At 44.4% G+C, this 23834-nt stretch overlaps 4 protein-coding genes across 4 annotated transcripts; 2 read left to right on the top strand and 2 right to left on the bottom strand.

Annotated features, from left to right (window-relative positions):
* The first annotated feature begins 950 nt into the window (after positions 1-950).
* On the top strand, positions 951-3876 carry LOC125518370. Its single transcript, XM_048683240.1, has 3 exons — positions 951-1483; positions 1711-2566; positions 2653-3876. The coding sequence occupies exons 1-3, from the start codon at positions 1101-1103 to the stop codon at positions 3874-3876; spliced, it is 2463 nt and encodes an 820-aa protein (XP_048539197.1). The 5' UTR covers positions 951-1100.
* On the top strand, positions 3645-4768 carry LOC125519954. The gene is made up of 2 exons (XM_048684736.1): positions 3645-4204; positions 4292-4768. The coding sequence occupies exons 1-2, from the start codon at positions 3978-3980 to the stop codon at positions 4530-4532; spliced, it is 468 nt and encodes a 155-aa protein (XP_048540693.1). The 5' UTR covers positions 3645-3977; the 3' UTR covers positions 4533-4768.
* Positions 4769-13040: 8272 nt separating this feature from the next.
* LOC125520541 (post-GPI attachment to proteins factor 3-like) lies at positions 13041-17833 on the bottom strand. The gene is made up of 6 exons (XM_048685493.1): positions 17573-17833; positions 17293-17485; positions 14318-14582; positions 14016-14215; positions 13736-13923; positions 13041-13627 (listed from the first exon to the last, which is right to left on the bottom strand). Exons 2-6 carry the CDS (start codon positions 17403-17405, stop codon positions 13335-13337), a joined length of 1059 nt encoding a protein of 352 aa, XP_048541450.1. The 5' UTR covers positions 17406-17485; positions 17573-17833; the 3' UTR covers positions 13041-13334.
* Positions 17834-19567: 1734 nt separating this feature from the next.
* On the bottom strand, positions 19568-23383 carry LOC125521367 (protein CHAPERONE-LIKE PROTEIN OF POR1, chloroplastic-like). The gene is made up of 5 exons (XM_048686428.1): positions 23211-23383; positions 22979-23109; positions 20668-21050; positions 20147-20223; positions 19568-20052 (listed from the first exon to the last, which is right to left on the bottom strand). Exons 1-5 carry the CDS (start codon positions 23285-23287, stop codon positions 19902-19904), a joined length of 819 nt encoding a protein of 272 aa, XP_048542385.1. The 5' UTR covers positions 23288-23383; the 3' UTR covers positions 19568-19901.
* Between the last annotated feature and the right edge of the window lie 451 nt (positions 23384-23834).

The raw sequence follows: 23834 nt of genomic DNA, 5'->3' as shown, positions 1-23834 counted from the left end.
CGCACTTGAGTGTTTTAGTTGACAAAAAATACAGATTTATTTGAATATTTCTGTTTTTTTCTTTAATTTACTGTTCACCTGGAGCAGGTGAGCCTGGGTTTAGAAATGAATATTCACCTTTTGTCAACTTAAATTATAGATAAATAAAATAAAAAGAAAAGAACATTTACCTCATAGAAAATTTGAACAAAGAATAACAAAATTCTTTGTAAGGAAAAATGAAACATGGAAGTGGATTAATCCTAAATTAAACAAACACAAATTACAATAGAAATTAATATTATGCAACTATGTTTAACAGAATAGAAGATAAAAACTTATACTTTCTCTAGCATTATTATTCCACCTATACTAAAGTAAAAAACTAAAACTAAAACAGGAGATGAAGTTTTATAAGAAATAATAAATTGCACACAATTAATGGCATTGGTTTTAACCTAATGAAGAACGAAAATGAATATATTTAATAATGACAAAAATTGCACACAAATTACATTGAAATTGTGTTTTTTACAATATGGAAGAGTAAGCATATAATAGTAAAAAATCACAAAGAAGAAATTATTTAAGAAGGAATGATTTAGTGGCATTGATATTACCATAATAAAATGAAAAATGAAAAGCTATGATTTAAAAAAGATTTTTTAAGAAAAATGAATTGATGGCATTGATATTACCTTCTAAGAAGAAATAAAATAAAATAAGAACTTAAAATACTCGCACACAACTTAGGAGCGCAAGGTATAGATAATACTTGAGAGAATTCCTTATTTGGCCCTTTCTTAAATTTTGGTTCCCTTTTTGGCCCTAAAAATTTATCTTTTCCTTCTTTGACACCCTAACTTAATTTTCTTCCTTTCATGACACTTCCGTCGATTTTTGCCGTTAACACCGTCAACTATGACAGGAAAAGTCGTTTTACCCCTTCTTTATAGCACGCTAAAAAAAACGACCCCCCCCTTCTGCCCCCGATTCCCCTTCTCCTCCCCGAGACCTAAACCTAGCGCAGCGGCGGCACGAGTGAGGAGCGAGGCACCCAGCGGCGGCGCGAGCGAGGCACCCAGCGGCGGTGGCGCGAGCGAAGCACCCAGCGGCGGCACATGGAGGAGGGCGAGGTGGACGACGGCCATGGGCGAGGCGGCCATGGTGGGGAGGCAGGGGGCGGCCAACTCTTGGAGGACGGGCAAGGCCGCCATGGTGGGGAGGCGGGGGGCGGCCAACTCCTGGAGGACGGGCGAGGCAGCCATGGTGGGGAGGCGGGGGGCGGCCAACCCCTGGAGGACGGGCGAGGCGGCCATGGTGGGGAGGCGGGGGGCGGCCAACCTGCTGACGACGGGCAAAGCGGCCATGGTGGGGAGGTGGAGGGCGGCCATGGTGGGGAGGCCGGCTGTGCGGCGGTCTCAGCCTTGCGTGGTAAAGGCGCAACACCAGAGCAAGGCCAAGTATCACCGAGGGATGCGGCTACATCGGCTTGTCTAGATGGGTGAGGCATCTCTTCTTTAAATTTGACAGAGTACTTAGAGATGGCTTTGAAGATTACTTAGAGATGGATCCCAAATGCAACATATTTGCAGCACCTCTCTTCTAGATTTGTCGAAATGCAACAGATTACTTAGGAGTTTCATTTAGAGATGATAATTTGCTGCAAAATCTGAACTTAGAGATGGATCCCAAATGCAACTCATGATTAAGTTTATTTGGTTTTTACAGGATGGATCAAAATTCAACTTATGTGCTAAAAATCAATTTGCTTGGCAACCCAAAAAAGGCTAGAAAGGATATCAAATGCTTCTGTTTTGATAAGGTTATTGATTCCGACTTAACAAATTATAAGGACTTGGTTGAATCAATCGTAGAGCAGTACTCGCCTCGTTATTTGGAAGTTGCACATGTTCAGTATTATGATGATGTTCTTAAAATCTACCCTGAAGTAACATCTGACCAAGAATTGGTGCCGATGTTTGAGAAACACTCTAAGACAAAGGTTGTGCACATGTTTGTTGCATATTGTGATCCATCGGAACCATATGAGCCTATAACGGAGTGGCATAGTGATGCGCATAGCCAACCTAACAACATAGAACAAGATAATGATGATGATTATCTTCGCAACCCAGTACCTGAGAATGAGCATGTTGGTGTTGATGAGGAAAATATTTATTTAGAGGATGAACCTGTACCTCTTATCATGGTTCCTTGTTCCAACAAAGAAAAGGACAAAGACTATGTTCCTGATCATGAGAGCGAGGTTGAGAGCGAGGTTGAGAGCGAGGATGAGAGCATGTCAGAGGTTGAAGTAGAGGAAGATGAGGAATATCACGAGGCAGATCATGCACCACACATTGAATATAATAAATTAGATCCTCCAATGAACGAAGGAAGAAAATATCCCAATATGGCAGAGTTTAAATTGGCGCTTTCTCAGCATGCAATCAAACATGAATTTGAGTTTGACACCGAAAAGAGTGCACCACATAGGTTCAGAGCTTATTGTTCAAGAAGGGATGAAGATAAGTGTCCATGGAGGATATATGCTTCTACAATGGAAGATGAGTGCACAGTAATGGTAATTTTCTATCTTTACTCATGTGTGCTTAGTTTGTGGTCATGGTCTTTACTCTAGTACTAATTTTCTATGTTCATCTTTTGTAGGTGAGAAAGAACCCTTGTGGTCATGATTGCTCTAGTACAAAAAGAAAAAAGAAGTTGAAGAATGCAAACAAGCGGTGGATATGTGAGCACGTGAAGGACTGGCTAATTGAGGATGCAACTCTAGGACCAAAGGCATTGCGAAAGAAGCTTAAAGAGCATCATGGAATCGACATCAACTCTAAGAGAGTCTATATGGGTAAGCTGCTAGCCTTGAAGGAACTATATGGTGATTGGGATACAAGCTTTGATAATCTTTATAGTTTCAAGTCGCAAATTGAAAGTTGCTGCCCCGGTAGCATAGTGATCATTGATCATCACACAACAAAAGATAAAATCAGATTTAAAAGAATTTTTGTTGCTTTGAAGCCTTGCATCGATGGGTTTCTTAATGGCTGCAGGCCATACTTGGCAGTAGATAGCACCTTCTTGACAGGCAGGTTCAAGGGGCAGCTGGCTAGTGCTACCGCCGTTGATGGCCATAGTTGGATGTATCCAGTTTGTATGGGTGTTTTTGATTCTGAAACTAATGAGAATTGGACCTGGTTCATGCAAATGGTTAGACAAGCTATAGGATCCCCAAGGGGTTTAACCATATGCACCGATGCTGGGCAACCAGTGATGACAGGTGTAAAAGAAGTGTTCCAAGAGGCTGAACATAGGGAATGTATGTTTCACTTGGTGTCCAACTTCAAGAAGAAGTTTCATGGAAAGGTGTTTGATGACCACCTTTGGGCTGCTGCTTACTCATGGAACCCATATATATTTGAAAAAAATTGGGCTGCAATGGACATAGCAAAGCCAGCGGCAACTGCATATCTTAGGAGGTGGCACACTAGGTTGTGGTCTAGGAGTCAGTTCTCAACAATTTCCAAGGTGGATTATGTTACAAACAACTTGGCTGAGTGCTTCAATAATTGGATTAAGCATCACAAGTCCTTGAACTTGGACGACTTCTTTGATAAGGTTAGGCAGATGATTATGATCATGTGGAACCGAAGGAGGAAAGTAGCAAGGAAGTTGGTTGGGTTGATTCTTCCCCACATAATTAAGAAGTTGAATGCAAAGACTAGAGAATTAAACTTGGAGGTGGTAGAAAGCTCAGAAGAAGTCGCTGAAGTGACAGCATTGGGAGGCAGCGGCTTAGGTTTGTGGTCAACTTGCTTGACAGGACATGTTCTTGTAGACAATGGCAAGTTTCTGGCCTTCCTTGCAAGCATGGTCTAGCATTTATCACATCTCTTATCAATGCACACATACAGAATTATGTGGACTTGTATTACTCCATTCACAAATTTAGGGCAGCCTATGACCAACTAATTCCTGCCATGGTTGACAAGAACCAATGGCCTAAATCTGACCATGGATTCTTCATGTTTCCACCACTACTAAAATCCACGGCGGGTAGGCATAAAACTGAGAGGTATAAAGGCTGCAGTGAGAAGAAAAGAAAAAGCGGCCAACACTTATGCCCTATTTGTAAGGACTATGGGCATCATTGGCATAAATGCAAGAAGGGTAACCCAGATGACATTGGTGCTATTTTAGCTGTGAGGTAATAAATATAATTGTGTAACTTGCTTCACTTGCATTTTTTTGTAAGCAGCCATACATGTTAACTACTTTTTTGTTGCTCATGTAGAGGACCACCAAAGAAGAGGGCAAAGACCACCAAAGCATCAATGTCAAAGAAGAGGACCAACAAGAAAGCATCTGTTGCTTTGAAATTACATGCCAAAAGAAAAGGCAAAGAGGTTGCTGATAAGTTGCCACACCTTCCTATGGTGCCACATGATAGCCCTGCAATGGGCACACGTAGCAAAAAAATGAATCCTGCCAGCCCTGCAATGAGCACACGAAGCAAAAGGAGGCTTAGCTTGTGATTCTCATTGGATCCCTTTCCATATCATGGTTCATTTGGGAAACTTTTGAGCTGTTTATGTAATATATATGTGAACCTGGGCTTTTGTAAGTGCTATATGTGACCTTCATGTGTTGTATTTGACATGATGTGAACCTGGACTATTATATGTGAACTCTATGTGAACCTGAATGTGTGTAGAGGACTAAATATGTGGACTATTTTCGTATATGTGAACCTGGACCAAGTTTCTATGAACTTTTAGTTTGCATACATGTGAATCTGCTCCAAGTATATTATAATTTGTGCATATATGAACTGTACAGGGGATATATCATCAATATACAAGGGAGGTTCTGTCCAATTATCCAATTAAAATTAAAGCTGTGCTAAATAGCAGATTTGGTTTCATTTGGTAATGTATTCAAGACAAACGGATCACATCACCATTGCTTTTGACTTCTAGTTCACAATTTTGGTCACAAATTACACCAAGGGTAAAAAGGACTTTTCATGTCGGATTTAACGGTGTTAGTTGCCAAAACTGACGAAAATGTCATATAGGGAACAAACTGAAGTTTGAGTGCCAGAACATGAAGAATTTTTTTACTAGGGCCAAAAAGGGAACCAAAATTTAAGAAAGGGCCAAATAAGGAATCTCTCATAATACTTAGGTGCTTGATACATGCCACATCATATTGTGAGACTCACTAATGCTTTGACGATTTTTATTTTACTTTCTTACTGAAACTGCATTGCATCACTGAAGGGATGACAAGACTTGAGTTCAACGTGTTGGGTGATAATGCTTACAAATGAAAGTTAGTACATGCCGTATGTGGGTTTTCTTAATAAGATACTACGAGAATAGATAAAAAAATGCTCATGGTTCAGTTGATTTGTATATTTTTTCATGTAATATGAGTGCTGACACTGAAAAATATGGATTGTCTCATTAGGATGAGTCGAGTTGTTGAACTGTCATTCTAGGCTTGGGTTTGACAATGATGCTTCGATAAGTCTATTCTTAATGGTCTCGTATGTGATTTCATTGATTTATGCTGGTAGATACACGCATTGCGCATGCACAATTACTAGTAAGAACTAGAGATAGAGATGAAATGTTTTTTCAAAAGAAAAAAAACGAAGATGAACAGTACCGGTTTCTCGGAGGCCGGCGCTCTTCGGTGGTGTTTTTTTTTTTTTGAGCAACCTCTACAGTGGGCCCAGCCCTCGAAAAGAACTACTCCTTAGACGGGCCTTCTATGTAGAGCCGTCTGCGAAGTCCGAACTGGCCCAGTGGCTGCGCTCCAAACCCTGGCTCCCAACCTCTCTCTTCGCCGTTTCCCTTGTCTCGCTCCGGCCAACGCCGCCAGCCCCGTCGTCTCCTCCACCATCTGCCGGCGCCAACGCACACCCCAACATTCCTCTCATCTCTCTCCTCCATGGAGCTGATCAAACCCACGGCCACTCCATCAAGCAAGACCCTTTTCCAACACGAACCCGCCGACGGCGGAGATGCCGCGAGCGGAACCATCGGCGGCCTCCCTTTCCACCTCACGGAGAGGATCCTCCGCCGCATCAGCCCGCTCTAGTCGGCGCCCTTCGCCGCCGTCTGCAAGTCCTGGGCGGCGACCATCTCCGAGCGGCTAGCGAGACCCACCCCGCACCTGTTCGCGCTCGAAGTCCTCGACGAGGACGAGTACTTCCTCGATCTCCTGTTCGTGCCCGACTTGGAGCGCCGCCGTGGCGCCATCTTCTCCGTGCCGACCGACGACGAGGAGTCGCCGGCGCCGGTGATCCCCGCCCGTCTGCCGGCCACGGTCAGCCACGCGAAAGATGACAGCATAAAGTTGTCTGGCGCCTTGCCCTGCGGCGGCCTCTCCTTCGCGGAAGACAACCGCGTCGTCCTCGTCAACCCCGTCACCGGCGCGTTCCAGAGCATCGAGATGTACCCGCCCCGGCACAGGCTTCTGATTCAACCGACGGTCAGGGCCGTGGCCGGCGCCGACGCGTTCTTCGTTAGCCAGTATTTCGAGCGAACCGTCACTCTCCGGTGGCGCGAGGAGGAGGAGTGGTCCGAGCAGAATCTGCTCCTGCCGGAAGAGTTCACAAGGAGCGATGCCATCGACCTGGTGGCCTACAGCGGCGGCATCTTCTACGCCATGGAGTTCTTCGGCTTCACCCACACCGTGGACACGCGTGCGCCGCCGCCGTGGCGCCTGGCGAGGCTCCGTGCGCCGAGCATTCTCGAGCAGTACTCCCCGATCTGCCGGTACCGCTACCTCCGGAACTCTCACCTGCTCGCACCAGATGAACCCCTTTGCCCCAAGACCATCAGAGGCTTCGAGGTGTACAAGCTTGATCTCGAGCGGTCACGATGGGTGAAAGTGGAGAGGCTCGCCGATGACCGGGCGCTGTTCGTGAGCCAGCAGTCGTCGTTCTCAGTGCGTGCATCGGAGACGCCGGGGTGCAGGGGCAACTGCATCTACTTTGTGAGCGAATTCGACGAAACCTACATACAGGACACTTGGGGCGTGTATTCCATGGAGGAGCAGAAGGTGCTGTTTCAACGCCCCGTCGGTGGTTCGCCGGGAAAGTACAAAGCTGCACGGTGGTTCTTCCCTAGGGTCGGTGCATCACCAGTGCGCACAAACTGTGCAAACTCTGGAAAGAAGAGAAATTTCCAAATGCTCTAGGTATGTACAATCAGATTATGAGTGTAAGTTGCAGTTCGACGTGTCTTCCGTTTCTCTATGCACTGAATTTGAAGAGTTGTGTTGCTTGTCAAAGGTTTATGAGTGAAATCCTGTGCCTGGGCATTGCATTGCTCAATCGGTCCTTTGTATCGGAAGGGTGGTTTATTGGAACAAATTTGCATGACGAACATGGTCTGGCAAGTTGAAACAGCTTCAGATGCTCGTGTCCCATTACCAGCTTGATGTGTACTAGCCATTCATGGCCAGAATTCCATCGGCCAAACCTCTCTCAAAGCATGAAAAAAGCTTCATCCTTAACACCATACAATGGGCATAGTGCTAGCACCTCAAGATTTCTTTCTTCTTTAGATTTGTTGCAAGTTTACTTGAGATTATAGTTACTGTTCATTTTCCAGCCTACTAGCACTTGATATATAGGTCCTAAATACATTTTTTGAGGTTGCCTTTGACCATTGGTAAGATTAATAATATATGAGATGTATTCAAGTTATTACAAAGTTGAGTCACTTATTCTGGGACGTAAGGAGTATAAAAATTATATCATTAGAAACTTCTTTCACATATGAATTATATCATTAGAAACTTCTTTCACATGCTTTATGTAACATGCATGCCATATATTATTACTCTAAATCATGGTCGAAGGTTACCTCGAAAAACGTATTAGGCCTTATATGTTTTGATGGAGAGAGTAGTTTGTTCTGTCATGGTCGCGATAATAATATTTTACATAGTGCTAGAAGTTCAAATTTTGTTATGAACAGAGATGGAGCTTGAATTTTGTCCCAACAGAACCATTTATGTCCAGCAGACCGAGGCAACAACATATTACACACCCGCACACAATGCACAGTAGAGATCCTAGTCCTAACCAAAAACCACTCTTATTAGGTAAGTGTGCAATCGCGCAAACCAAATACATTCTACATTGGTCACTTTTTGTTCCGGTAAAACAGCAATGTAAGAGATAAACCACATAAGAGTGTAAAAGAAAAGAGAAACTTCACAGGATGTATCATACAATGACCAGTAACTGCTTTGCGGTGGGTTTCAAGCAGTGACCGCAGGAACCGCTGCTTCCCTTGGTTCTTTTCCATGTCCTTCGGCTTTGACTTGGGAGGGCCTAGGGCCGGCCGCCCTTGGTTTCTGCTCTGTTCTTGCTACCAGGTTCTTCTTGTCAGGAGATGGGGATGACTTTTTCTTGGGAACTTTCTGGTCATTGGTGTTGTTGCTTAGACTGATTGCACCTTGCAACTTCAGAGCTGACTGGTTTATGCTGGTGTTGTGTTTCTTTGATTGGCCCTTATTGTGGTTTTGAGGGGTGAGCATAGATCGGGGCTCCCATGGTCGTGCAACGATCCAGCGGTCCATCCAGCTCCAGCCCCAGCCACTGTTCCCGACCCCATAGTTGAAGTTTCCTTGGCTTGTGGCAGACTTTGCCCTCCACTGCAAAAGGGTGCAACATATGGAGTGCGGCGTCGCAGAGGCCGAGCGTCAGGTAGCTCGTTATCTACCTCGTGGGAATATGCTTCGTGATTCACTTCTGGCAGCCTTTTTCTAAGTATACCTCGCAATATACAGGTACAGGAATAGTGTAAATGTATGTCCTTTGCCCATTGTCAGCTCGAGTGAATGCAATGATGCTGTTTGACGCGCGTGGTGGAGCGGTGACTTGACTACTCTGAGTCAATATGACATGAATTTAACACGGACCTATTGCAGGCAGTGAATAGTATCAATTTTATATTAGACTAGGCGTCTCGCCCGTTGCTGCCTGTTGGAGCAAAGGCTATCCTGGCAATTTCCAGACATGTGCAGTCAGCGTATTTCTTTTTTCAATGACAAGTCCTCTAATTAGTGTATTGTTACGTGTTAGATTTTGAGCAAACTAACTAATGTAAGTAAAAGTATTGCTCATTAGGCATCACGCACGAAGCTCTAGATCCTCTCTTTCCCACTTGATAATGATACAATTAGCGGCAGGGCCCCTCTCTTTTGTTTTTTGTAACTGTGCAGCCTACGATACATCAAACTCGTTGAATTAGTGAGCAAAAATATACTGCATTTCCATTTTGAAAAAGAAATACTGCACTTTCAGTTCAAAATTAACACGGACAACTATTCTCAAGAAAAATTAAACATGCTTTCCTTGTAAGCGTTTCTCTATTTTCACATTGCTAATCTCCAAACAAATGGTTCATACCCTAAACTATTTGTGAACAAACTATTGTCTGTAGATCCGTAATTAGAGTACTAATAACCTAGGATCTTTAAGTAATCTCCGTAATTAGAGTTAACCATGCTATCCTGGGCGACCTTTCAAACCTATGCAGTCAGCACTTTTTTTAATGACTATATCCTCTAATTAATGCACTGTTACGTTTTAGATTTTGAGCAAAGTAACCAAGTTAATTAAGAGTGTTGCTCGTTAGACGTCACGTACCAAGCTCTAGATCCACTCTTTCCCAACGGATAATGATACAATTATGTGTAGGCCCTTTCTCTTTTGTTTTCTGTAACTGTGCACCTATGATTTTTTAAAAATACTATCGAACTCACGAACTAGTGAGCAAAAAATATACTGCATTTTCCAATTCGACATTAACAAGCCTGAACATTCCCAAGAAAAAAAACTGCTTTCCTTCTAAGCGTTTCTCTATTTTCACATCGCTAATCTCAAAAAAATGATATACAAACCCTAAACTATTGGTTGTAGATCCGTAATTATAGTGCCAATAACCCAGGATCTTTAAGTAATCTTCTCCCTTGATGACAGTCCAAACCTGTAGGCCTGCATGCAAAAATTGATGGCCCATCATGTCACTAGTCCAAACCGCGCAAATGCCCAGATTTGAGGGATGGAGCTGCTTCGCCCAGGTTCGGTACCTGTCAGCTACTTGTGGCCTATCCATTGAATACGGTGAAATACAGCATTGCTTACGATGGTGGCAATTAAAATACATCTGACAACACCGACCGCAACGCTGGCTCGGCAGGGATGATTCCGAGCTACCTGCAGACCGGCCTCTGCAACGTTTTATCGGCAACATATGATTCATAATCATTAAGATGCATATAGGGAAGTTGTTACAGTCTTTTGGCATTCATGAATCTCAGCAGATACATAGAGAGCATAGGGGGTGATATAATCAATCTCATTCTACTTGCAATATAGATATAAATAAGTAGTTCAGTTTCAATTAAAGGGTTCCTAGAAAGAGAAATTAGAGTTCCTTACAGACTGGGCAGACATAAAACTTCAGAGCCAACAGGTAGCATAGATAGCAGTTTTTTCTCTCCCGAGGCACACATCCAACCACATACGTAGAGAACTAATTAAGATGAAACATGCATATATATATATATATATATATATATATATATACTTAACTAATTCAGGTAGGGTCATCATTATCCTTGGCCGCTTTCATTTGAGCCGGCAGGAGTCTAGCAATCAGCTCCTTAAGGGCAGATGGACAGCTGCTTTTCAGATGCTCGTAGCCATCACTTGCCATCATCGCCTCCAAATTGAATGGAGAAGCAAGGAACTTGAGGCAAGCTTCCTTGAGTCCATTGCAGTTATGCTGCTCAGCCAGAGCCAAACTGGTTGCCACCATACTGGGCCTCCTTTGGTTTGGAGAAATTTCATAAGAATTCTAGAGGATAGGATTCTTATAGAATTTTTTCCTTCAGAGCCCTTTGGTACATAGGAATGGATTCCTATTCCTACATAGGATTGGTTCCTATCCTTCACATTTCATAGGAAAATAAAAATGAGCCTAGACTCAATGAAAAAATTCCTTTGGTGTCAACCAAATGACATCTCATTTTCTATTCCTACTCATAGGATTTGAGATACATGTCATCTCATTTCCTACAAAATTACTATTCCTACGATAATCCTATCCTATGAACCAAAAGAGGCCTTAAATATGGCATTCACCTTGACATTCTTGGCACCAGCTGAATCAAGAAGCAGGCGAACAACTATCTCATTGGCATGTTTTGGCAAATAACCGTTTGGGTAATACCTCACAGTCCAGTTGTGGCCTCCAACACTGAAAGGGGAAGAAGCCGTGCACTCACCATTGCTGAATAGCTCCTTCCCTCTTGAGTATCCATGTACCTTGAGCAAGTAGGAACCTTTCTCAGCTACATTGACGGCGGAAACCTCGCAGTGACCTGCCATTCAATCCGGAGGTAGGGTAGCGTTAGCGTAGGACGATGGATGGATAATAGCAGCCGGTTGCCTGCCGCGGCGAGGAGCACCCGGGACTGGGGTGGGCTGGTAGATTGGGGACGAAGACGAAGAGCACTGCCGCCTCCGCTCCTTGCCGTTAGTTCTCGGTCGGCACAAGAGGGAGGAGAGTGAGTGGGGAATGCGGCGGCGGCGTGAGCTGGGTGATGATCACGTCAAGAGGGTTTTTATTGGGCCTAGATGGGCTTCGGAAAGCAACATCCAACGGCCCATGTATATTTTCTCTAAGTTCATGACTCACCCTAACTTTTTTTTTTGTAGTTACTAGTAGATAGACTAAGGGTAAAATTTGAGAATAATATCAAGGATCACCTAAGCATCAGTTATTAACTGATGAAAAACAAATAGGTTTCAGTCCAATCCCTCTCGTTGTAGCCTTCTTCTTCCTCCCACTGTGCCGCCCCACCCTCCAATGCCTGCCTAACCGCCTAACACCGCCATCACTGTTTTAAACAGCAAATGTGATGAGTTGGGGGACTCAGCTCTTGTCACTGTTTTCAGTTTATTCGCTAATCCTAGTTATCGTGGTTATAAAAGGAAAACAATTATGTGCTGTGGTGGTGGTTCACACAGGAAAGGAAATTGCAATTTTGTGAATGATGGAAAATGATGTGGAAATCAGAATCATAGACAGACAGTAGTATATGACTCCGTGGAAGTTTGAATAATTGGAGCTAATGTGTAGCCATTTGTTCCCTTAATAAAAATGGTGTGTGGCTCCCAAATACGATGATGCAATAGGAAGTCGTCACCTCCATGTTTGCTGTATTAATTTCCAGTTGCCTCTACCATGCTGCTGTTGTTATATGTTTGCAAGTAAGTTTTTTTTTCTTTTCTTTTTTCTTGACCTGCATACAAGCTGGAACCAACTGTCATGAACTGGGAGACTCAAATACTACTCCCTCCATCCGAAAATACTAGTCATCAAAATAAACAAAAGGGGATGTATCTAGGAAAGCGGATTAGGAGCACTCGGGTGCTTCACCCCCCTATATTAAAAAAAAATAGTAATTCAGAAAAAGCCAAAAAAATCTTGGATATATTTTTGAACCAAATATGACTAGGTATTGTACTCATATAAAATGTTTGGCCAAGGAATAATTCTCGTTGACTTCACGGCAAAAAAAAAAACAAATTTATGACAACAATATAGCATGAATAGTACTTGTATCTAGCATTTTTTTGGGAAATCTTTGACCCCGGATACAATAAAAGTCATTTCCTATTTAAATCTTTTTATACAAGTGCAATACCTGGTCATGTTTGATTCCATAAAAAGTTCCAGGATTTTTTGACTTTTTTTGAATTACTAAATTATTTTTTGAATATAGGTGGGCGTAGCACCCGAGAGCTCCTATGCATTTTCGATGTATTTAGACGTATTTTAGTTCTAGATACATCCTTTTTTATCCATTTTGATGACAAGTATTTTCAGACGGAGAGAGTACCTTTTTGCCAGTTTGTGAGATATAAAAGTGTCATAGAAACAAGCAGTCCTATGAAGAAATCAGCACACATTCCCTACAAATATCTCATCATCTCTGACGGCTCATTCTGCAATGCTTAGCTTCATATAAGCTTCTATTGAAACTCACAGGCTCAACTGTCTCAACGGGCACGGAAAAAGATAATGTCACTTTTTCTACTACACAACTATTCCTCATATAGATCAAAACAAAAGTCAGGAGGGCTAGAGCCACAGAAACAAGATGCTGAGTTTGCAGACCAAAACAGTGACACCCGAAGACGAATGATTTGTCGTCCTGATCGATCCCAGGAATACCGAGCATACCGAGCTTTTGCTTGTGTTGCCTTGAGAGAACCGAACAACATAATGACCTTTAATTCACCTGGCCTTCTTAACCAGTGTGAGTGTGGAGGTGCGGAACTCTGCGTCATCTTTAATGAAGCTCCACCAAAGATAGGTGAGGGGAACGGTGCTCGCGTGCCACAGCGAGTGCGCATCGGCATACCCCTTGTATGGAGGAAAGTCAAACACCTCAAGAAGCATAGCTAGAGCTCCTCCGAACACAACGACCCAAAGCTTCAACCGTGACGGATGATGGGTCACACCAGCCCAGATTGCCCATGCGACAATTTGAACCACTCCCATCGCCACACAAACTTTCATGTTCCATCCTGAAGAAAAGGCAGGCATATAAACACAGAAGATGCACATGAATTAATCTGTTTGTGCAACTGTATGCAAGGTAAAAAATACTCTAGGAGATGCAAAAGGAACTTTACCGTAGTCAAGCTCGTAGAAGTTAAGATACAAGATGTGTGTTGTGACGAATGCTAGAATAGGTGCAGCAAACATCACCCGGGTAGCCCCCTCCTTGACATTAAAAATTCTTAGCAGTGTAAGGATTAAAGAGTAGCCAAGTACGGCCACAGCTGAAGAGTAATCCAATTTCTCAGTCAAGTCAATATCCCTACAAAATGAAGAATGAATGATGCTGAGCAAGATATTAAATATATTATTATGACAGCAGCATGCCCAAGCTTTGATTGAGCAAATGTGCACCTGGTATGGAATACAGAGCTCCAGATCCATGCATTCATTGATAATATTGCATAGATATGCCATAAGCCAGTGTATTCGTAGTACGTCTTCTTCGTCTGAGGTCTAAGAGGTAATCTGTATTTCACTAGCAGGAAGAACGAAAGCCAGCCAGTGAAGTGCATCAATAGGTTGAGAGCAGACAGTGCAGCTGACAGGGGTTCCTGATAATAAATGCCAAACAAGTTATTAGTAATAGTCAACTAGTCATCATGGTGAAATACTAGTCTCACTACTCATCAACATACAAGCCAAATGTTACATGCCTGGAAGACAGAAACACGTTTGAAGGGCCATTTTCCGTGATATTGAACAGGGCTCAGGCCACCTAATCGCCGTTCCTCTTCTCTTCGCATCATGCAGTAGTAGCGGCAGTCTGTCATACAGTTTAGTTGCTTCCACTGCACACGAAGAGCCTCCTGTGTGTACCAAGAACTTCCAGCAGATATGCTGTCGTTCTCCCGGGACTGACAGTGACTGATGATGTTGCCTCCAATAATCCCCGTATTCTGACACTCCCCCACACAAGTTCTGCAGGTCAATCACGACGCAAGTTACCAGAAACTTCTAAACAATGTGATATCATAATGAAGTACAGCCCCTAACACAATGCATAACTCCTAACAAATAGTTCTACGATATGTCACACAAATCAAGACCGATAAAATGAAAAAATTCCAACAATAACTGAGGCAACGATGTCACAATAGTTAGCTAAAGGTGGTCAGTAGATGCACAGCAACTGCTGCAAAAATGAGTTAGTTTGTTATCATTTTCATAATCAGACAATCGTATAAAAAGACATACTATGTCTTTTTTCGGATAAAAATTTAATGGTTTAATTTTTGTGACACATAACCCACATTTTATTAGTTCAATCATCATGGTCAAACTTGACTTCCAAAAAGAGTGTGTGCCTTCTTTTGGATTAGGAGGGAAGTGCTAACCCAGTATTTCAGTCAAGTCGGCAAGAAACAAAAACATATGTCACAAGTCACAATGAAGTAACAAGAAAGGATCAATTATATTGTAACAACCAACAACCATTATAGCAATTCTTAACATAAATAATTTCAGTCAAGTCAGCACGAGAACAAAAACATACTGTATTTCACAATGAAGTGACACGAAAGGATCAAACATATAGTAACAACCATTACCAACATATGTATGATATGTTTATACACTTTTAAATTGCTCTTAAGTAGGTGCGGTAGTATAGTAACCAGAGTTGCATCTAACCTCTAGCTAGTGCTCCTATGAATCTAATAGTAAATTGTCTGACCTGCAGTCTCTCTGTCCATCTAATAAGTATGACGGACTAATTTGCCATGGCAAGAATACCAATCATGTATCACCACTTAATCTTTGTGCATCTAATCTAATCTAAAGGTTCATCTGTCGGCCAATTTAACTGAATCCACCTTTGTACTCCCTCCGTCCGGAAATACTTATCCTAGAAATGGATAAAATGGATGTATCTATAACTAAAATAAGTCGATACAACCATTTTGAGGACAAGTATTTCCGGACAGAGGGAGTACCAATTTATTAATTACTTGCGCTAGTAAGTATTGTGTTTTTTTCGAAAAGGAGGAATACCCCCGGCCTCTGCATCTGGACGATGCATACGGCCACTTTATTGATTATAACACAAGACCTTACAAAGTCGTACAACAGTAAGACCAAAGCCACCATCTTCGCAACCTCTGTCGCTACTCCTATCTAACTGATGAAGGGGCGCTGATGGTCTGGGCCTAATACCAAACAGACCTCGCAGCCAAACCTAACATCTGAGACCTGAGGTCCCAACCAGGACTCCTTCCGGGTATGGACACCCACCAGTCCGGCGTGCTCTTCAACCAGGCCCCCTGCCGGGTATGAGGCCGCCGCAGCCACGTACCATCAATCCATCTTCAGAGCTGTACTGTTGCATGAACCGTGCCAGGCCTCTCTACCATCGACGCCACCACGACGCCAGACAGCGCCACCATCCTGCGCTCGTCCATCATCACACGCCCACCGGCGATACCCCTACTGCTCCATGCCGCCGAGACTCGCCGTTGTCGACGTACCAGATGCCACGCCGCTCCTCCGACGCGAACACGAAAAACAGGAAACGCCCTCAAGATACAAGGGGCACTCTGCACAACCTGAAAGCCGCCGCGAGCAGCTGCAGAAATCCAGCCGGCAGCCAAAGGCCGGCAGCCAAAGCCCCCACCTTCATGAGCCCACACCCGAATCCTAGCTCCCCAGGCAACGCCTCCAAGGAGGGGATGACGCCCATGGCGCCACCGCTGCCCAATCCAGACCGGATTTTGGGTTTTCACCCGGGAGAGGACCGGAGGTGACAAGAATAAGGACCACGACACCGCCTTCAGGAAGGATGCGTCGCCCGAAGCCGACGCCGCTGTCGAGCCGAACCAGCCGGCCTAGGGTTTCCCCCGGTCCCAATCTGCACCACCATCCCTAGAAGCACCGGAACCAGCAGCATCCACCGGCCACAAGCGCAAAGGGGAAGGAGCGGGAAGGATGGAGTAGCAGGCCTCCAGATCTGGCGAGGACGAAGGCCCCCGAACTGCCGCCGCCAAGCGCCGACTCCCCACCACCCAAGCGGTCGAGGATGCCGGGCAGAGTCCCCGCGCACACCGTCCAGAGCGCGAACGGCGGCACCGAACCAGCAGGGGCCGCCGCCCCGTGGATCCAGATCTCCGCGAAGGGACGATGAAGGCCTCGCCGCCACCTTCCTCGGCAGCCGCGCGACGCATCGGCGGCTCCTCTAGTGGCGACGAGGAGAGAAGAAGGGGGAGGGGGACCGCCGGCGGCAGCTAGGGTTAGCCGCCCGTGTCGCCCCTGTTGGAGCGACGCGGGGGGCGGGGCCTCGTACGTTAGGTGGCAAAGATTAATCAGTAAGTATTGTGTGGTAGCTGAAACTTGATTAATTGTCCATCTGTCGGCCAGGAATACAAATTGTGTTTCTATCCTAAAAACAATGCATCCACAATACTTTAAGGTTCTATATCATTCCATTGTCAAGGCGAAGTCAAACAATAACCATGTTAGATCCACGGTCTCCAGTTTTCCGGTTCATATATTTGGAATCAAACTGCAGAATAGTGAATTATGGATTCCAGTACCAACAAGGCTAAGATATGACGACTTCGAGATAGAAAAGGAGATTTAATATTTTTAACCAACTGCAACAGGAGATGAGTCAAGAAGTGTGTGTGTGTCACCTCACCTGTAGTGCGGATCAGCATCTCCCGGGCTGGCCTCGACGGAGATGGAGACGAATATCCCAGGGAGTGCAAGAAGGGAGGCCAATCCAACTACCCACAGGCCGCTTCCGGCCATCCCTCACGGCAAGCAGCAGCTATGGATTCGTTCGTTACTGGTCAAAGGGATCTTCACTGCACCCACACGGCAGTCCGGTCCTAAAATGCACCGACACAGATACTATGTAAATTCGCCATTTTGGAAAAGCAGAAACGCATACAAGCTAGCTAGGAACAGCGGATTACCTTCTTCTTCTTCTTCTAGTTTGCTCTCCCGAGGATGCCCGCGAGTGCGAAGTGGAGATCTTGACCGGCGAGCGAGGAAGGAGAGGACGACTTGGACCTCCAGGAAGCAGAGGAGAGAGCGACGAAACGAAGGTGCCCCGCCGCCTGGAGGTCCCCGCCGGCTATGCTATGCCCAAGCTAGATGCAGCCTGCAGCGACCGACCGACCGCCGCCGGCAGAATCGGAGGTCGAGTGGGTGGGTGGCTAGGTTAGAATTTTCTTCTTTTCTTTGTGGGCCGGGCCGGGCTATTTTCAGGCTGGAAACACACCCAAAAATGCAGTAAATCAAGGCCCGACAACCCCTCAAAAAGAAATTCAAGGCTAGGCGCCGTCCAGCTGATCTTTTGAATAGACTAACTGGCTCGCAAGCCGTTGGATCCATCATGGGATAGTCGTTCAATCTGACTCGTGTTGTGCTTGGTCCAATCCAATTGATGAGGTTTGCCACATGGGCCATGTTGTCCTCAAAGGTTTACCAAATGGATCTTGTTGTGCGCGAAGGTTTGCACGACAAGTGCTTGGCCCATGTAGCACTCGAAGATTTGGAACTGTCATTTGCAACATAAGCCATGATGCCACCGCAACATGCCCTCCTTAGCCGACGAAGATGCGAGTGAAGACACAAAGAAACCCAAACAAAATAATAAAAGAATCAAAAAATAAAAATGAGACAAAACTAGTACAATGACTGAACAAAACCACAAGTGTCGGTAGCGAAACACAGCACACGAAAAAAAACACGAACAATGGCTTGGCGTGATAGCTACATGGGGAAGGGGGATTCTTCAGGCGAGAGACATGCTATACTCCCCATAAGCGAGATGTTGTCTTCGCGCAGGGCGTACACCCCCTGCTCACAAGATCTAAGTATGGTGCGGCCCAATATCTCTCCTCCCAATGGTTTTGGGCTGGGTTTTCTATGGTCTTTCTTTCATCATTTTTTCGTTTTGTTTTTTCTTTCTTTTTAAAAAATATTATGAAATTTCTTATATCTTGAACTTCTAAAAAAATCGTGAATTTTTTCCACTTTTTGTGACCATTTTCAAATATGCGAACTTTTTTCAAATTCATGAACATTTTTTAAAGACGTTAACACTTTTCAAATTCATGAATATATTTTTTATTCATTTTTTAAATGAAGATTTATTTGGATTCATGAACATTTTTCAAATTCTTGAACTTTAAAAAAATTGTAAAAAAAATCAACTCCATGATTTTTCCAACTTTATAATTTTTTCCCCAAAATTCAATGGTCAACAGCCATCGTCAGCGGTCAATGCTTGGATGCCAAGGATGAATAGTCAATGGTCACCGGTCAAATAGTCTCGTGGGCCGCAACCCTAGTGCGGCTGTGAGGACAAGAAGCCTAGCGGGCGCTTATTTCTTTTTTGTGTCTCTTTTTTATCCTTAGCATCTAGCCAAGTTTCGATGGGCTGAAATAATGAAATTCAAGGCTACGCGCCTTTGGTTGATTGTGATTTCAAGCATAAAGTTGTTTGCGTTGTTACTTATTTGTTGTTGAAAGGCGCGCTGTCGAACTGAATCTGTCAGTATGAGTGTTTTTTTTTGAACTTTAGAAACCATAGGGGTGCACCTCAAAGTCTTAATATGTGAGCTTATATAACCATAACTGTTTGCTAAAGCACAATATCAGGGCCGAGCTTCAGAGTGTGAATCAGCCAGTGTTTTACGCTGTTGCTTTTGGACTGCATAAGTTTGGGCAGGCTCCTTGACGTTTTGTTGTGAAACTTTTTTTCTCTACTGTGGCACAGCAAAGATATCCGACAAGCATCACATATTCATAGTACATGAGAAACCAAAACGTCGGCTCCAAACAGCAGCTGATGGAAATCACCGCGTTATCCGCGGGGATGTGATTAGTAGCAAAGTAAAAACATTTCGATGCAACTGCACTGCAACACAGGTGAACAAATCTCACAACAAACACACGGTGGATGCCCGCCCGTGAAATCACAAGCACAAACAAGCGATAAGCACATCTGCAGCTGTTTATTATAGTTACAACGGTAGCATGCCCAAGCACTCTAGAACTAGCAGCAGCTTGCAGAAACTGCCTACAAAACAATACAATACAATACAATACAATACTGATCAATATAAGCTCGCTTAGACTAGAGATAACAACAACACCTCATGGGATCTGAACAATAGTGGGCCAAGTTTCGGCTTGTCAAAAGGTCATCTTCTATACCCACGGGTCAAAAGGGAGTTACAACGTCGGCAACAGAAAATCTCGCAGAAACAACAACGGTTTCAAGTGTCACAGATTTCACTTGACGAGAGTGCAACCCAAGAATAGAAATACATAAGCGACCAGCGAAGTAAGGAGCTCCAGACACCAAGTACGCGGGAAAATAAATGCCGGGATCACTGGGACTACCAGCGAACCTACTATCCAGCCACCCGCAAAGAGTCCAAGCCTGCAAGTACGGAGGAGGATTAAAAGCCCTATACGTGTGCGACTGATAACGACCAAGGGAGTACTCGTATGTTGCTATGCAGGTGCTAACTAACCCTGTGGCAGACGCCCTGGCAAGGTTTTTCATCTTGTCGTTGAGAAAGTATATGCATGACACGAGTGCCAGTGCAAGCTGCAAGAGAAAACCATCAATGTTAAAAAGATTGTTAGAACCAGCAAGACCTATAATTGGTATAATAGGAGGCTTAATCTATCTTATAGGTAGGTCAAGTGTTCTTAAAACAAAACTCGAAGTGCACACTTCGGAGCACGGTCTTCCATTAGGTCCTTTACGGACGACGAAAGCCCCTTGGCTATACTCTACTCTTCGCCTCCGGCTGTTCTGTGCTTTTCTTTTGGCTCGGCGGAGCTGAGCTGGGTTCCATTACACTCTGTAGGAAATGCATAGACAGTCCACGCAGCAAACCGAGGATATTTTCTGCCTAATGGTTCCAATCCCCAGCCGCAAGAGAAATAAACAACAGTCTTAGGCTGTAAGTAATCTCTAACAGGTTCAATGCTTAGGAAAAAAGGATTATTGAATCAGTTGTGAGAATCATTAAAAGCATATATATACCTGGAAGGTAGGTCCAGTCTCAGCAGAAGTTGCGATGCTCCACCCAGCAATAAATCCAAAAAGAGCAAATCTTTTTGACACAACATCCATCGATGGCACTTCAAAGTGTCCAAGCAGTGACTTAACCCATGATGGGGATTCTTCCACTTGCTTAATTAATTTCCTTTTCAGGTTGATTTTGGACTTCTTACGGTGTGAGTAGCTCTTCATCATTATCTTATCATAGGCACCTTCAATTGCCTCTTCGTTTTCTTCATACCCAGCGTATTGTTGAAGGAGGAAGTTTCTTGCACTATTGATCTCTTCTTCAGATGCATCATGGTCAACACCAAGAAGCTTGTAAGGATCCCATGTTTTTTGTCTTGGGAATACAGGGACATGCTCTACAAAGAAAAAAAATCATGAAGTGACATAAGAGCAGTGAGCAAGAAAAGTATTCAGCACCCAAGGAAATGATAAAAGGCACGAGTTCCAGGTTCATTCACGACAAGTTACGCTATACTTTGACAATTCAATCTCTACCACTAGCAATTGGGCAAAAGACAGGCTTCAATTGCAAAATTTGCAAATAATAATTCATCAAGAGTCTGCTGCAGCTAAATAAATGAAATGACCATTTAATTTCTTGTTTTAACCACTGGTTCAGCAATACATAACACATAATGATAAACAAATCTAGGGCAGCCCGGTGCACGTAGCTCCCGCTTGAGCAAGGTCCGGGGAAGGGTCTGGCCACTTTGGGTCTATAGTACGCAGCCTTTTAATGATAAACAAATCTACTCCCTCCGTCCCATAATATAAGAGCGTTTTTGACACAACGCTCTTATATTATGGGACGGAGGGAGTAGAAGACAAAAATAATTTACAAATCCACTTTACTATCTGTGGTTCTTGAAACGCAGAATGATTAAAAATTAAAGGAAATTATATTCAAAGTCACAATATTTAGAAAAAAAACAAACAAGACCAGCCAGGAGCCCTTGGCATTGGCGGCATCTTTTTTTGATAGAAGAAACAACCTGGGCGCCTTGTGGAGTCCGATACTCGATAACTCGAACATGCACCTGCACAGCTTATCAACAGAGTGACGGCTCTGTTCTCAATGTCTCACAATATGAAAAGTGGATTTCGTACCTAGAATCGACCTATGTTTATCTCGGTAGGTCAACGAAGCTAGGCAATAGCTTTTCGCAACCAGTTTCTGGATACATAGCAAGGACCGAATTAAGCAGATATGCCTGGTTTATGCCCAATACAGACAGGGAATATGTGTTGATTAATTTCACCGGACAGGACTGCTTGTTTCTATGACACTTTTAATTATCTCACAAACAAAATGGCAAAAAGGTACTATTTGATTCTCCCAAACCTTGCTTACAAATAAGAAAACTCGTCTGGTTAATGGCATTTGATTCCAGATATGCAGGTCAAGAACGGATACCGCAAACAATTAAGAGCAGCATGGCAACTTCCAAGCCGAGACTCAGCGGTACTGTAAATTAATACGGCAAACATGGAAGTGACTTCCTATTGCATCAATCACCCTTGGTACTGCCGCTTGCACGGATTGCTTCTACTACTTGTTTTAGTACTGAAATCTCCGTATTTGGGAGCCATACACCATTTGTAAGGGAAGGACCGCCCATTAGGTCCCATTATTCAAACTTGCACGCAGTCCTGTATTCCCATATACCGTCTATCCTGAAGGCCAGGATTCTGATTTCCACATCATTTTCCATCATTCAAAAAAAATGCAAATTTCTTCCGCGCGTGAACTATGAAGTATGAACACACGGAATTGTTCTTTTTAACCACGGTAAGCCGATAACTAGCATTAGCGAATGAACTGAAACATTTGTACCACCAAACCATATTATTATTATCGCATTTGCTATTTAACAGCGATGGCCGGGGGGTGGCGGCTGCGCTAGGCGGTTAGGCAGGCGTCGGAGGGCAGAAGGCAGTTAGGCAGGGTGGGTGGGAGAAAGAAGAAGGCTACGAGGGGGAGGGATTCCAGTAAAACTGAATTTGTTTTCAGTTAATAACTGAAGCATATACAGGTGCTCCTTAATATTATCTCAAATTTTAGCCTTGGCCTAGTAACTGATTCCACTTATCTTGGCACTGCCAAAAAATTTATAATCTGATCTGAAAATTTTGCCCTTGCCTGAAGGGGGTAAATCTGCAAAGGTACCCTCTCCAGCCTAGCTTCCAAAGCAATCGGCCAGGGGGATTTGTTACCTTGCCACGGGTAAAGTAACACGAACATGGTAAACCAACATGAGGTGGAGCAAGGGGCCGGGGTTGTTACCACTGCCGGCGCCGGTACCGACGGGTAGGCTCGCGGAGCAACAGGCGCGCCGCAGCCGCAGCCGCGGGAGCGGGAGCGACACGCCTCGTCGTGCTAGCAGCAGCACGCCATCATCCGGGTCCGGCCCGCCGCTGCGGAATTCCTCCACCAACCACATGCAGATGCAGGGGTCAAAAAGGCAGAGATGGAGCCATGGAATTGAGGCGAGAGGAATCGAGTGGCGGATACGTACGCGTAGTGGTAAGGCCTTGGGAGCCGCCGGACGAGAAGGGACGCCTGGCTCTGGCTCAAGGCGACGGCGGCCTGCATCGCCGACGGATGGATAGAGCAAGGCGGCGGAGACGACGACGTAGGTGGTGGGTTGGGTTGCCCGTGTTACTTTACGGGCCAGGCCGGTCTCACCTCGTGGGCTGCCGCCGACTGGCGGGCCATCACGGCATCCCCACCAAGTTTGACTCAAAAATAATTCATCTAAAAAAAGTTGACTCAAATAATAATCCAAAATAAATATACCGACGGTCACTGAAGTCGAGTCCGAAGCACAAAACAGTACTTGTACTAAAACATACCTGTGATTGAGTTGGTGAGGTGGACAGTGGTATCCCCAACCCATCAAGGTTCAAATCCTGATGCTCGCATTATTCCTGAATTTATTTCAGGATTTCCGACGATGCGTTGTCAGTGGGAGGAGACGTTCCCGTTGACGACGAGGCGCCTACGGTGACTTCGTAAATCTCAAGATGTGCGTGTATGACGACGAGGTGCTCATAGAGGTAGGGTGTGCGTGTGTGCGTTCATAGGAATGAGTGTATGCGCGTGTATATGAGCGCTTGTGTCTGTACTGATGCTAAAAATA

The sequence above is a fragment of the Triticum urartu genome, chromosome 7 (genome assembly GCF_003073215.2).
Source record: "Triticum urartu cultivar G1812 chromosome 7, Tu2.1, whole genome shotgun sequence".
Lineage (NCBI taxonomy): Eukaryota > Viridiplantae > Streptophyta > Magnoliopsida > Poales > Poaceae > Triticum > Triticum urartu.
The sequence above is the reverse complement of the archived record's forward strand: the minus strand, read 5'-3'. Positions and strand labels throughout refer to the sequence as shown.

Coding starts and splice junctions, on each gene's coding strand:
- LOC125518370 (XM_048683240.1), top strand. CDS start 1,101: ATGGAGGAGGGCGAGGTGGACGACGGCCATGGGCGAGGCGGCCATGGT. Junction 1,484..1,710: donor ACATCGGCTTGTCTAGATGG/GTGAGGCATCTC, acceptor TGGTTTTTACAG/GATGGATCAAAATTCAACTT. Junction 2,567..2,652: donor AAGATGAGTGCACAGTAATG/GTAATTTTCTAT, acceptor CATCTTTTGTAG/GTGAGAAAGAACCCTTGTGG.
- LOC125519954 (XM_048684736.1), top strand. CDS start 3,978: ATGGTTGACAAGAACCAATGGCCTAAATCTGACCATGGATTCTTCATG. Junction 4,205..4,291: donor GGTGCTATTTTAGCTGTGAG/GTAATAAATATA, acceptor TTGCTCATGTAG/AGGACCACCAAAGAAGAGGG.
- LOC125520541 (XM_048685493.1), bottom strand. CDS start 17,405: ATGGCCGGAAGCGGCCTGTGGGTAGTTGGATTGGCCTCCCTTCTTGCA. Junction 14,216..14,317: donor AACGTGTTTCTGTCTTCCAG/GCATGTAACATT, acceptor ATTTATTATCAG/GAACCCCTGTCAGCTGCACT. Junction 13,924..14,015: donor AGCTCTGTATTCCATACCAG/GTGCACATTTGC, acceptor TTCATTTTGTAG/GGATATTGACTTGACTGAGA.
- LOC125521367 (XM_048686428.1), bottom strand. CDS start 23,287: ATGCAGGCCGCCGTCGCCTTGAGCCAGAGCCAGGCGTCCCTTCTCGTC. Junction 20,224..20,667: donor AGACTGGACCTACCTTCCAG/GTATATATATGC, acceptor TTTCTCTTGCAG/CTTGCACTGGCACTCGTGTC. Junction 20,053..20,146: donor GCCAGGGCGTCTGCCACAGG/GTTAGTTAGCAC, acceptor CCGTACTTGCAG/GCTTGGACTCTTTGCGGGTG.